General features: G+C 40.8%; 1 protein-coding gene across 11 annotated transcripts in view; it reads left to right on the top strand.

The window, feature by feature from the left end:
* The first annotated feature begins 200 nt into the window (after positions 1-200).
* The window catches only part of SUN1 (Sad1 and UNC84 domain containing 1), a 34992-nt gene continuing 21158 nt past the window's right edge, over positions 201-14034 (top strand). For 5 of the 11 annotated variants that reach the window (XM_081965665.1, XM_081965671.1, XM_081965664.1 and 2 more), the window contains exons 1-2: positions 201-325; positions 13469-13660. In XM_081965665.1, coding sequence (XP_081821791.1) covers positions 216-325; positions 13469-13660 — 302 coding nt within the window. In that variant the 5' untranslated portion in view covers positions 201-215. Of the gene's footprint in view, positions 326-496; positions 627-2175; positions 2279-5556; positions 5862-10922; positions 12313-13468; positions 13661-14034 lie in introns of those variants that run through there. The other 6 variants (XM_081965667.1, XM_081965668.1, XM_081965669.1 and 3 more) reach the window with 6 other exon arrangements.

Here is a 14034-nt window from a genome sequence, read left to right as displayed (position 1 = left end):
CTTGTGACACCAACCCCAGCTGTGGCTCCTGCCCCAAAAGGGCGCGTATCACTCCTCCTTCGCGGACTACCACGCCCATCATCCCCAGAGCCAACATTCCCGGCGCAGCCGCTTGCTTTGCCAAACGGGGTGGGCGTGGCCGAGGCCGGTGGGCGTGGCCCTCGGTGGGCGAGTCATTTTCGAAACACAACGGCCGCGCGGGGGAGCCAGCGCGCATGTGTGCTCGCGCGCGCGGCGACGGTTTTTTTTTTTTAGTCCTCCCCTCCCTCAGGAGAGCGCGGCGGCGCTTCGAACGGCGCGGGGACGCGCACGGCTGGCCCGTCAGGTAACGTGGGAAGGGGCGTGCGCGCTCCCGCCTCGCCCGGCTCACCTGTTGCCTTCGGTCGGCCGCGGCTGCCTTCGAGACGGGCGCGCGAATAGAGGGGTGGCGGGCATGACGGGTTGGGAGGGAGGCCACCGTTTCCCCGCCCTGAAGGAGGCGGAAAAGCTGCGAAGGCTGAGGCGGGGAGGGGGCGTATAAATTGGGTTTAGCCCCACCCCCTCAGAGGAGGGTCTCCATCCTGGCTGAGGGTGGAGGGGAAGGGAAGAGATTTCATTCCCCCAGAGAATGTAAATAATACCTGCAGGTGAGAGGGGGGGGTGCAGCTCTGAGTATTTGATACCGATCCTATTAGAGGTATACACAACACACCAAAATATATATAATAAATGGTATATGTATGTGTGGAGAGAGAGTGAGAGAGTGTGTGTATGTATGTGTGTGTGTATACACACACACACACACATACATATGCTGGTCTTGTTGTATTCGGGTCTTTTCCCGTTTAAGATATACATATATACACACACATGTATGGGTATATATATAATATGTGTGTGTATAAATGTATATGTACATATGTGTGTTTGTGGATATGTATATATAGAGTGAGAGTATAAATTGTGTGTGTATACACACACGTATGGGTGTGTGTGTATATATATATGTGTGTGTGTGTGTGTGTATAGAGACAGACAGACAGACAGACAGAATATATGTGTGTGTATGTATGTGTATGTATATATATTATATATATGCATATATGCATGCACACACAGGTAGTCAACTTGCGACCACAATTGAGAGTAGACATGCTGTTGTTAAAGGAGACATCGGTTAAGTGAGCTCTGAGCCATTTGACGGCTTTTCTTGCCACAGTTGTTAAGTGAATCCCTGCAGTGGATAAGTTAGTAACGTGGTTGTTAAGTGAATCTGGCTTCCCCATGGACTTGCCTTGTCCGAAGGTGGCAAAAGGGGATCACGTGACTCCCGGGATCCTGCAACCGTCGTAAATATGAATCAATTGTCAAGTCTCTGAATTTTGATCCCAGGGATGCTATAGAGGTCGTTAAGTGTGAAAAAACAGTCCTAAATCACATGTTTCAGTGCTGTTGTAACCAAACAGTCACTAAATGAACTGTTATAAGTCGAGGACTGCCCACACACACACACACACACATACACACTTTATATATACGTATACAGGTAGTTGTCAACTTACAACAGTTCATTTAGTGGCCATTCAAAGTTACAACAGCACTGAAAAAAGTGACTTGGGACCATTTTTCACACTTAACGACCATTGCAGCTGCCCCATGGTCACGTGATTTATATTCAGATGCTTGGCAACTGATTCACATTTATGACTGTTGCAGCATTCCGGGGTCATGTGATCAGCTTTTGCAACTTACTGTCAAGCAAAGTCAATGGGGAAGCCAGATTCATTTAATGACCCTGTTACTAACTGAATAACTGCAAATATTCATTTAACATTTAACTGGCAAGAGAAGTTGTAAAGTGGGGCAAAACTCACTTAACAAATGTTTCCCTAGCAACAGAAATGTTGGGCTCAACTTTGGACTACCTGTACACACACACACACACACACACACACACACACCCATAGGAAGCAGGGAGTGGCAAATATTTCCAAGGAAAGTATGACTCAGAAGCACACATAAACACAGTTTATGTGTTAAGACTAATCTATATTCCTAACATACACATTATTTACTTTTTATGTTTATAAATAACTAAGGGTATAAATGCTCCGTTTCTCTGCCATCTGTTTCTTTGCTTGCCATTAAGCTTAATTAATTACACATTTTAGGTAACCTATTAGCAGAGGACTCTGGTAATAGGCAGTTTACAACATGATCTCTCTTCCAGCTTGGGTCAGAGTTTTCTATCTGATTATCCATTAAAAGAACTAAACTGCCAAATATTGAGGGTTTCAAGGTAATTTGTGGCGGAAGCAGCAATAATTCATTTTCTTTCCTAATATATGTCTGCTGCCTCCTATGGCCCACTTCTCCCTTTTGCTCTTTGTAATGCATACATTATTTTTCCTTTGTTGACCATCTTATGATTGATTACTATTGGTTTATGATGCCCTGTCTGTATGTTTTGATGCGGATATGTTTCACTTCTGTTTAATTTATTTTTAACCTACGGATTGCTGAAAGGAGGTTTGTGGGAGTTTTAAGTTTAAAAAATACTGAAATTATTTCAATCCTGTTTACTCCCGCCTCCATTTTGTTCTCTTTTGCAGTATACATAAGCTGTTTTTTTTTTTGGGGGGGGGGGTTGACAATGATGCTAATAAATTTAATGCATCTCAGTAATGTACATACAGCATGTTACCATGTTTACCTTTTCTCTTAATCCTGGTTCTTCCGCTTGATACATATTTTTAATGTTTCAACTTTTCATTTTTCTATTTATTTAAGATTTGTAACAATGATGGTTCTGGTTTTGCCTGTTGGCTCATGATTTACCTTTTCCATCTTGTGTTACTGAAAAGGGACATTTATCTCTGTTCTTTTTAATTTCATAAACTATTTTCAAACAAACTATGGATATCCTAAACAAACTTTCCCCTCAATTCATGCTTTTTTTAAAGCATAGGTTGCACTTAACAGCCAGCACATTTAAACTGGTTATTAACCCACAAAGCATGCAAAATATATTAGTTTAAAAACTGATTAAACAGTCTGGCTGTACCCAGTACCTTAAGCCCACTCAAAATTTAGTATATTGTTAAGAATTCACATGCTTGATTTAATAAATCTAATAAAAACTGTTGGAAACATAGCCTCAAGGCAGAATGCGTATCTTTTCCAAAAGTGATGTCAGATGTAATTATTCAAGCAAGCACACAACAGCCAGTGATGGGTAGAAAAATTGGTTTTCTATTATTCACCCCAAAGTCTTGCAGCGGAATAACCTCTGACAAATACACAAGCTGAAATGGAGCGTCCTTGTTTTATTTTTGATGATGAGCATCTTTGTTTTAATAATAGAGCATGATATGAAAGGTAAGAAATAAAAGAGATTTTCAACGTCAGTTAAAAGGAAGTTTTCTAAGAAAAATAAATTAATGATCTTTTGTAGCCATATAATTGTGCTCTCTATATTTATTGTTCCTTGCGATGTAACAAAGAAGCAGAAACTCATGAAAAGGATCTTTAACTTTGTAACTTTTTGTTAACTCTGTTCTTATTTTATCCTTGGCTGTGTTTTAAATCTGTTAAATTCTATTTCCCCACCCCCTTTGGTTTTATCGTTTGTATCTATAAATCACCCAGATTCACTTGGATAGTGAGATGGGCAGCATCTAAATTTGATGAACAAACCAGGAGAGGTATTTTATCCTTATGCTCCCCCTCACATGAGAATGTGGGGTTGTTAGTCTTGCAAAGTTGTTCCAGGCTCACACAATTTTACTAGTGTGTTGATCTGAATAGCAACAGCTGGTGCCTCCTGTTTCCTTGGCAGATAAATGCCCATGCCAATAAAAGAAAAAACCACCAATGCTTATCTGTACCTCCACTAATGGTGTGTCTTTGCTCCAGAGCAGGCTGGGGGCAAGACAGCTGGTAAACAAAAACAGCATTCTGTTTATCTGGACTCGGGAATTTTCAAATGAAACAAGGCCTCTGATAGCATTGGAGTTACAAACTTGGCTTGGCATCTTGCTGGTCGCTGCTGGCATAATGTAGTGAATAAAAGGCAATTTGCCAAGGCTGGGCATCTGTGCCAGGAGACACATGGCGATTTCTGCAGCATAAATAGCTCCTTTTTCTAAAAGGTTTTCAGAATCCTAAAAGTTTTAAGAGGTCAGGAAAAGCAAGAGAGGCCGCAGAGTGGCGCTTCTTTGGGACTAGGTGAGAAACATCAACAGGTGAGCAACAGGTGGCAGCAGAAGTGAGGTGTGCTGGGTTTTTTTTTTTCATCGCCACAGTAAGATATAGACCAGTCTGTACAAACCACAAGGTGGCTTGGAATGAAGCAGTGCATCTTGGCTGATTTCAGGGGCTTCGGTGTGTGAAGCACGTAGGCCCTATCCATATTTAAATGCTAAAATTTAGCAGTGGCATTTTATCCAGTGCCAGCTCCTGTGGTTTCAACGAGGAAAAGAGTTAGAGAAAGGAATGGTTCCAAAATGCACGTTGGCAGGGGCAGGAAGCGTTCCTGACATTAAAATGGCAATTTGCATGGATGAAAAATGGAGAATTTGTGGTGATTTGCATGGGTGACAATGCCTGGGGAATTTATTTGGATAAGCCCTTTCCTCTTATCCGTGTTTGATTCTGTATTTTAGCAGTGGAATCCTCCTTGTGAAAAGGGCGCTGCCATAGAAGGTGTATTGGAATTGCATTTCATACGACTCCAAAATGGGAAATTCACCTGTTTTATAAAAAGCAACAATGGTTCTGATGTAATCCTTCCCCTCACTAATTTTTCCCCTTTTTTTCCAAATCCACTGTGATCACTGGATTTTGTAACTGGGCTAAATCAATAATAAATGCAAGAAGGGTTGATCGGATCTGCGGCACAACATTATTTTTTTAGGAGTTCTCCACATCAATTTAGTTGTATTAATTTTGTAATTGATTTTAGTGCAATTTCTTTGCTGGTTCTGAGCTGCCCAGAGTCGTTGAGAGTCAGGTGGCATAGATGTTTAACACGTTATTACTACATTATTATTATTACCTATTTTATTAAACATGAAACTCAGTCAACTGAACATTTTAAAATGCATCACAAATACCATTGACTGGTGCTAATGGTTGCTACGGGTTGCTACCAGCGTCCTAGGTATCAACCAAGGACCTTCTTAAAATATATGATGTTCCCAGAAGCGCAGTTTTTTGCAGTTGGTGTTATCGCAAGAATTTCTTTATATGTTTTGTAAAATTCTTGGACATGGTACCAAGTGCCCGATGACAATGGGATCACTGTTACATGTTTCATCCATAGCCATGTAGGGTTGTTGTTGTTGTTATTATTTTAAGAAAGCTATTTAAAACCGAATTAAAACCCTAAGGAAACCACTGTAGCTGTAAATACATCCTTAGACAACAATTTCTAGACTTTGCATTGCTGGGAGTGAAGGAGTTAAATGTAGTAGGCTGGCCCGCCTCGCTCGGGCCAATCATTTCGAAGCCTGGCTGTGACTGACAGGCAGGAGTTCAAGAGGCTGGATTAAATTAGATTTGATCCTTCAGGCTTTGTTGAAGCTGGGAAGCCATTTTGGGATTCCGCAGAGTGGAATACAGGAGTCTTGAGCCTGCTGTCAACTCTCAAACTTCTTCTCTTTGGCAAATCCTGCTTTAGAAAAGGATGCCACACTGAGGCATCGCCCGGTGCCTTCTGCAAGGGTGGAACCATGCTGGATTTGGAAAAGTTTCAGGTTTGAACAGTGGATCCCTGCTGCAGTTTACTGCTGGCTGGGCAGAACTGATCTCTCCTCCAGCAACTTCTTTTTAGCCCTGTCAAAGCAAGGATTTAATTTGCTTGCTCGGGTTAGCCAGGCGTGGTGAGCAGGGTGCTTTTTTTTAAAAAAACCCAACGGGGGTGGGGGGACCTAGTTTGATGCATAAAACAATTGACAATTGTGTCAATCACACTGGCTTGCAGGCATCCTATCTCAGAAAGTCTTTTAGCTAACGTGTGTATCAGATATTCAGAGTTGTTTATAAGAGCCAGGTTCTGTTGCTTAGCATTATGAGCAGAATTGCAGCTCTAAGTTTGGAAATTATATCCATATATATATTTGTTTTTAAAAGATATTTTATGTGTTGAAAGGTGTTTTGTCATTGTGTAGTCCCTCCTGGGAATAATGCAGATCAAGCTTGCGGTGTGCTAGATTTGAGTCCATTCACGTGCGCTTTATTTATTTATTTATTTGGGATGGTTGTGTTCATGCTTTCAACTGATTGTTCGGCTTTGCGTTCAACTCTGGTTGTTCAGCCTGTTGCAAATTAATAACATTTCACACGACAATGTGTGAAACAGACTGCGAAATGTTAGATATCCCTTGTATTGTAAGAGCAATTGAGGCATCTGCCTGGGGAAGTCAGTTGTTGAGCCTAAATAAATGTGTTGACTAAATAAACAGAATTCAGAAATTAATTAGGTTGTCAGGTACACCCTTAAAATAGCAGCCAGGTTCAAAATTGCAGGCTGCTTGTTAGTGCTTGGATTAACTCGGTTTTAATGTGCAGTACAATTTGGTTGAACTTGAGGATTGCCTTGGGATGCACGCTTGACACACCACACTTTGAAAACAGCCACAGTTTTTTGAGAATACCTAAATTTTAAAACCAGTGGTGCGCACTCAACTTTGATCAGTATTTCCTTCACTTTCCAAGTGGTATTGTGCTTTATTGCTTCTTCTTCCCTTCTGTATTACTGCAGCAAGCAGGGCCACAATAATTAAGTTGAGAAGCCCTGATGTGCAGTATTAGGTATTCCCATAAAACAGATGTTAGCTGTGCAGAGCAAAGAAAGCAGATTTTTTTTTCTAGTTCAGCATTGTGGTAATGCATACAACCGTGTTGTTTCATGGGTTTTACACAAGCCCCTGCAGTGAAACACAAAAGGGAAAGGATGTCCATGGTTCTGAACTTAACAGATGTGTAACAGCTCTGAAATGAAGCTTTGTTGACAGCTTTGTACCACTTGGATATGTTTTAAAGACGGCATTCACATATTCCACTTGTGCTTTTGATCACATTCTTCCCCAATAACACAGACCTATAGAGTAAAACAGGGAGTAGAAAAAACTTTATCATATAAAACTTTCCCCCCCCCTTTTTTTTTTTTAAAGTTGGCTTATTGATCCTAGTGCCATGTGTGAACCAACCATTCTGGTTTGAAAAGCATCATTTAGTCCCCAAAGCTGACCTACTGCATTACCTGCATATTATACAGAAAAGAGATTGATATTCTTTGACAGAGTAAGCTCTATCAAATGTTGGTCCTTGGGGCAGTTCTCCCTTGAAGAATTGAGCAAACTTGAGCTTGATGGCCTGTGACAAAAAAGGGAATCAACCTATTGTCCAAAACACCTGAGGGCAGGACAAAAGGGTAACTGGTGGAAACTTCTCAAAGAGAGGGCCAACCTAGAATTAGGAAAGGAATTTCCTAAGTGTGAGAACAATTAATCAGTGCAATCCATGCAATTTTGAGGGATCCTTTCTTTTCCACATGACGTGGTTGTGATCTGGACCAATCTTTGGTCCGGTTGGGCAGTTCAAATGACACCAGGCTCAAGTTTGACCCATCCTTCCGAGGTGGGTAAAATGAGGACCCAGATTATTGTTGCAACATGCTGGCTCTGTAAACCAATTAGAGAGAGTTGTAAAGCACTGTAAAGCGGTACATAAGTCTAAGTGCTATTGCTAGTCCCCCTTCCTTCCATAACTTTCCACATCTCTGACTTCCATAACTCAATCGCTGCTCCAATGGAAGTTCACCCCAAAAGGTGAACGCTTCAGTTGATGGGGATTGCCAGTAACACCTCTGTACACCGTTCAACTGCCAGGTTGGGGGGGGGAAAAAGAATGAAATATATTTTTGTTTTGGATTCTTGGAAGCTTCCCAATTTCTTACAGTAAGAAAACAGTTTGAATAGTCAAACAGCTTGCATGCAAATAATAGCTATGGGCTCCGTTCCTGTAGGACATATCTACAGGTTGTGCTTCTGCCAATTAAAAAAATCATTTCTTCATCACCTAATATTTCATATGTGGGCTTCCAAGAAGAAGAAGAGAGCAGCTGTCGTGCAGCCAAGTCCAAATTAGATTTGTTGATGCCATGTTGTTTGCTAAGTAACCATGTCTCTCAGCTATGTTTAGGCTCAAGGGAACCATAGCAAAAAAACAGATATTACAATTGTTTCTAATATTCCTGGCTCACTTGTTGAGGATGTCGCTTTCCGGTTTTGTGAAAGTCAACAATATTGGCCGCCTTCTCGGAACATATGACCCATTCATCATGACTTCCCTTAACCCCCGTGGTTTTGAAGGTCTCCTCGAACAAGCCAGTTACAGTTGGTCCCTTTACTTTGACTTGAAACCAGAAGTGATGATGACTTCAAAACCCTCGACTCGGAGTAACCTTGGTAGTAACTGTGGATACACAGGTCCAGGCGGAACCTAAGCTGGTGTTGGTGTGACCAAGGGAAGGGAGGGGAAGACCCAGCGGATATGGAAGTTTCTTTCTAATTGCTTCCTTAATTTGGAGAACCGTTTGAAGCCCAATTGCAGGAAGCGTCTCTTATTATGTCTATGGTGCATCTTTAAAAACATCATTTGCTAATTGTGGATTTGCTGTTTTGCAAGATCACTGCTTTATGCGTGTCAAAACAATTGTATACTTCCCCCAAGTTTTGAAGAACCTAAAAGAAGTAATCCAATTGGACAGGAAAGTGTTTTACATCGCTTTCTAGATAGGATGCTGAAATCATCCTTGTAGTTGAAGTATTAGAATACTTACCATACATATTTGCTTAGGAATAGCCTTTCCCAACCTGGCCATCTCCAAACCTCTTGGAACTCCATCTCTCAGCCTTCCCTATCCACTATGACTTACTAGAACTCCTAGGAAGTTTATTTCTGTGAAGATAGAGAAGATCCAGTTTAGGATAAGGTGTAATATTTTCATATTACAGCCATGCAGGTTATTATAATTTTACCGTAGAATTCCTGGCCAGTGTACATTTAGAAACAGGTTCTCCAAGTTGCTGACCTGATGAATTTGAAACAAAATTGAAGCCATGTTTGACTTGTTGTTTGAGCACCAAAATCTGCCCCTAGTTTTGGAAATGATATGAGCTTTGTCGTTTGGACAGATTCACATCCTCATCATCTTTTAACAACCCCATAATCCCTTGCGGGCTGGAGTCTGGGCAACTGAATGGAGCTAGCAGAGTATTTTACTGGCCGGGTGCCCTTCCTGTCACCAATGTGGAGTTCTGTGCAGCAGATATATTCTCATTGTGGCCAGAGAGGGAAATATCTGCCTTTACCTAGGATCTAACTCACAGCCTCCTGAAAGGCTCTTTGTTTCACTCCAATCACATTTGGAAAGCTGTTTTTTCTCATTGTTAAAATTGTGGTTGGGTGAAAATGGACCTGGATTGTAACTGAAGCACAATTTGAAAGAAGCCATGAACTGTACTGTTTCACCAGTTTTAGGACAGATGGTAAGGAGGGCATCTTTTTCCCACTGTGATGCCTGCACCAGAAATGCATTCTTCTCCAGTGAACACCTCCGTTTCTGAGACCGAATTAGAACAACAGGGAGTGATGTTGTTTTCTTAATCATGGGTTTTGCAGCCTGCTTGTCATGTTGGTGAAAGCATCGCTGAGATCTTTCAGATTATTCAAATAACTAGTCTTGCTTTCATATTGGAGATGAACACTGGATTTCCTTTCGCTTTAATGCTATTTTCTAGGTGTGTATGCTCCCCTTAAAGTTATTTTTTCCCTAGTTACAGTGCAAAAAGGGGGTGAGGTGTTATTCTACTCTTGGGCCTTTAATTATTTGCACAGTTGTAGTCTTCTCTTTTTTTCTGCCAAACTAGCAGTTCCAAAGCACGTAAAAAATGCAAGTAGAAAAATAGGAACCACCTTTGGTGGGAAGGTAACAGCGTTCCGTGCGCCTTCGCCATTGAGTCATCCCGGCCACATGACCACAGAGATGTCTTTGGACAGCGCTGCCTCTTCAGCTTTGAAATGGAGATGAGCGCCGCCTCCTAGAGTCAGGAACAATTAGCACATATGTGCGAGGGGAACCTTTACCTTTAGTCTTCCTTTTTAAGTTCCCAACTGATTATTTTTCTCTTTGCATGTAGCCTTATTTCATACACATTACACATTACATTTATTTCACCATTATTTATTGGCTATACCATAATGGGTTGTTACTTGCCAAGCCAAAAATCTAAGTTTGATGCTAAGCCCAAATCAAGCCAAGGAACTTCCAACTTTGTGATACTGCAGCCACCTAAAACGATCAGCAAGTTTGTGTAACTGCTTCATGACTAAAACTAAGAAAACTGATGTGGTTGATGGGTGATTTGGGCACTAGCCAAAACTAGTGGCTAACTGACTAGTTTTGTAAATTTATCCTTCTCTCAAAACTAACTTTGGGAGCGAATCCTGACATTATTCCCCGTTTGCCTGGGCAAATCTGGTCAGCTTTAACAAAAAACATTGAGTCCTTTCTAAAATGCCCACAACTCCTTTCAAAGTCATAACTTTGAAATTACTCAAACTTCTCTGAGGGCTAAACATGCATTCATCTAATAGAACAGAAAGGTAAAAGACTCAGGAACTTCATTTTTACAGCTCAAAATTAAATTAATACTTCCTTATCTTTTTAAAGGATGCATGACAAATTTATGGAAAATAAAACTATCCCTCAAAATGTCAGCATGTTTCCATCGTAACATTTTAATATATTTGCATTCTGTTTCCTAGTGCTTTACATTTTAATTGAGGTACGGTTTGTTTTAAGTGCAAATCCTTTGGAATGCGTAGCTCTTTTCTCTCCCGTGTTCCTCCAAAGTTGGTTGTTGTTTTAATTCACACAATGAGAATTCCCAATTGGGATCTGTACTGTCCTCTGATGACTGTTGCCATTTCCTATGCCGTAAGCAATTAAAATAGCAGCGTATATACATAAAACAAATCCAAAGCAGCAGAAAAACACAATTCAATTGTGTTCCTGATATCATTTAAAACAGGGTTTTTTCCCCTTCTGCAAACCTTGAAGATATATTTCTCCCAAAAACTAAGAGGAGCAGATTTCCCAAATACACAACTTTAAAAAAAAACATTTGGGTCTGTTAGCTGTTTGCAAGTCAAAGCTGGTTTGGCTATAACCTTTTGCCCTAGGTTTTCAAGCTGCACCATAAATGATATTTGATAGCTGCAATAATTGATAAAATGAGAGCTGATATTCAGTGTTACATCAATGCTGAAACCATAAAAGGCTGCCTTGAAGAGTGCCAATCAGACAGAAAATGCTTTGAAAGGTAGCTTCCATAGTTCAGGCCATTAAAATCCTAAGCTGAAACAACTTTCTAAAGTACAGATTTGTGATCCATACACGTTCGGCAGTGTTTTGGTCTTTCTCTGGTGAGATCTTCCATGCCTTTCCAGAGGACGAGTGGAAAAAAATCCGGATCTGGCCAGATGGGATTTAAAACTCTTTTAAAACTGAAAGCTGAGCAGGGCGCTAAACAAAAGTTGTAATGAAAACAACTTGGCCTTTCAAAAAACAACAACATCCCTTTCTTTTGACACATCCCTCTTGATTGGTACTGTTGTTGATGTGGAAAATAAAATCTCAGTAATGTTATTCTTGGGTAAATTAGAAAATAATATCTACTTTAGCAAGCAGTGCCAACTTGAGGAATTTCCGAGCACCGCTGCCTAGTAATTGTAAATGCAAAATATAGCCAGGGATAGTAGCATGCAAGACTTGTTATTATTCTATAATAGGGTGGATAGGGAAGGGACGTCACTAGTGTGGAACGAGGGAGGGAAAGAAAATGAAAAGGAAAGAAGGAAGGAAGGAAAGAGAAGGAAAGAAGAAAAAGGGAGGGAGGGAGAAACAAGAAAAAAAAAAGGAAGGACGTTGAGAATCCTGTAAGTGTTGATAAGGGATATCTAACATTGGCAGTCATATAAAACAGGCACGCTCTTTCAGATAGTGCCATGTGTGCATGTGTGCATTATTATTATTTTCTCCTTTCACTTTCCCCAAAATACCCGCATATTCCACAAACAAGGCCAGAGGAATCAAGAGCTTTTTATTATTATTTTTCTCTTTGTCTCTTTTGAACTGTTATAGCATTGGGTTCTCGCCCTTTTTGCAGCATGATTTGAAATAGCCACCATGGATTTTTCACGGCTTCACGTATATAACCCTCCCCAGTGCCTGCCAGACAACACTGGCTATACCTATGCCCTCAGGTGAGAAAGCTGAACTCTAAAGATCCTTGTGTTGTTCTGTGTCTTGTGGGTTCTGTGGTACGTTTGAAACCCAGGCATGAAACTCTCAAAGTCAGTCGCAAAGCACTTTCGGTGTGCCTTCCAGAGAATCTAAGAAAAGCAATTGAGGATTTGTTTTTTTATGTATATTTTTACATTCTATGGAAGCAGAAACGTTGATTAAGAACGTGACTCATACTTTTTATTAGTCACCATAAATCAAGAATTTTGCAGCCACACCCAAATAACATTGTTTGGGTTGTACATGCAAGGAGGAAGGCATGCACAAACAACCAGAGAGTGGGCATTATATAAAACCAAGTGGAAAATAAAACAGTTAACCGTCCCTGCAGAGCAGCTGCATAAATCAAGGAGTTACAGATTAAAAATCATACCATTTGGGAACTCTTGGTAACAATTTTTTAAAATGGGCAATCTACACTTTATGAACCGTCTGAAAGTTAAATTCAAGGTCATAAGAATCTCTCGGTTGCCAGAAAGATACGTTGGAAGCTTCTTCTCTTTTTTTTTATGGCTTTTCAGTTTTTAACTGTACTCCACCATAGAGTCACTGTGTGGATGAGAAGGATGCTGTCTCAATCTGATAAATAATAGTATAATACTTGTAACAATACAATGCCTAACATCCTAGCTAAGAATCGCAAGGACTTTGTTTACTTGTTTGTTTGCTTGTGGCTTGTTTATTCATTTATTTTCACACTGGTAAGTCTGGGTGGTTCACCAATCAATAAAAAAAAAATAGCAAAGCAAAGACGGTACAAAGCAGGCCAAAAGGTTGGATAACCATGGTTTAAGGTAAACCAAGGCAATGGCCAGAATAAGCTTCCAGGAATGGTGAACCGCAAAACTTTAAAATTAAACTTCCTTCGGATAGTGATCAGCATTTGCCACTTCCCATTTCTTCACTCATTTTACGCAGCTTCCACATTGCAGCAGCTAATATTAAATAAATAAATACATGTACCTAGGGTCTGTTTTGGGAAGTTAACACGCAGGAAAAGCTGTATCAGCTGCCATGGATACCAGATACTAGAGAACCAAGCAAATATATATCCTGAGATGCAAGTTGCAGTCCTACGCAACGGACAACCCAAAACATGCCTGTGTTTTCTTGCAGTTCAAGTTACTCGTTGACCGCCCTGGAGTTTGAGACCGCGCACAAGTTGGACCCCGTCTTTGACTCGCCAAGAATGTCACGGCGCAGCTTACGTTTGTCTGCAGCGGGATATGGGGGCGCTAAAGACGAGGGTCTCTTCGGAAGTGGCAGCAGCTATCCTGGGAAAAAGATGTTTGCAGATCAGTCACCCCAGTAAGCTTTTTTGTTTGCTACCGACCATTCTTACGTTATCAATTCCTTAGTCTTGTCCCATCGAATTTTACGTAGTTTAATGCGGTTTCCGCACAGTACTTCGAATTTCTGGGAAAGCGTGATGAAACATCTCCCTGTGGTTTTGGCATTAAAAAATGGGGCAAGGTTTACACATGAACTTAGTACACACATTGAAGTCTGGGACTGGAAAAGCTTAATCTCAGATGCTATCCCTTGATTTAGAACAAGGGAGAATTCTGGGAATTGAAGTCCACAAGTCTTAAAGTTCCCAAGGTCGGACACTGTTGATTTAGAAGTGACTTCGCTTCTACTTGATTTTTAGTGAGCCTGACGTCCATGTTTAAAATTCAGGA

The sequence above is a fragment of the Natrix helvetica genome (genome assembly GCF_964273705.1).
Source record: "Natrix helvetica genome assembly, chromosome: 13".
NCBI classification, from domain to species: Eukaryota; Metazoa; Chordata; class Lepidosauria; order Squamata; family Natricidae; genus Natrix; species Natrix helvetica.
This window is presented reverse-complemented; position numbering and strand designations above follow the sequence as displayed.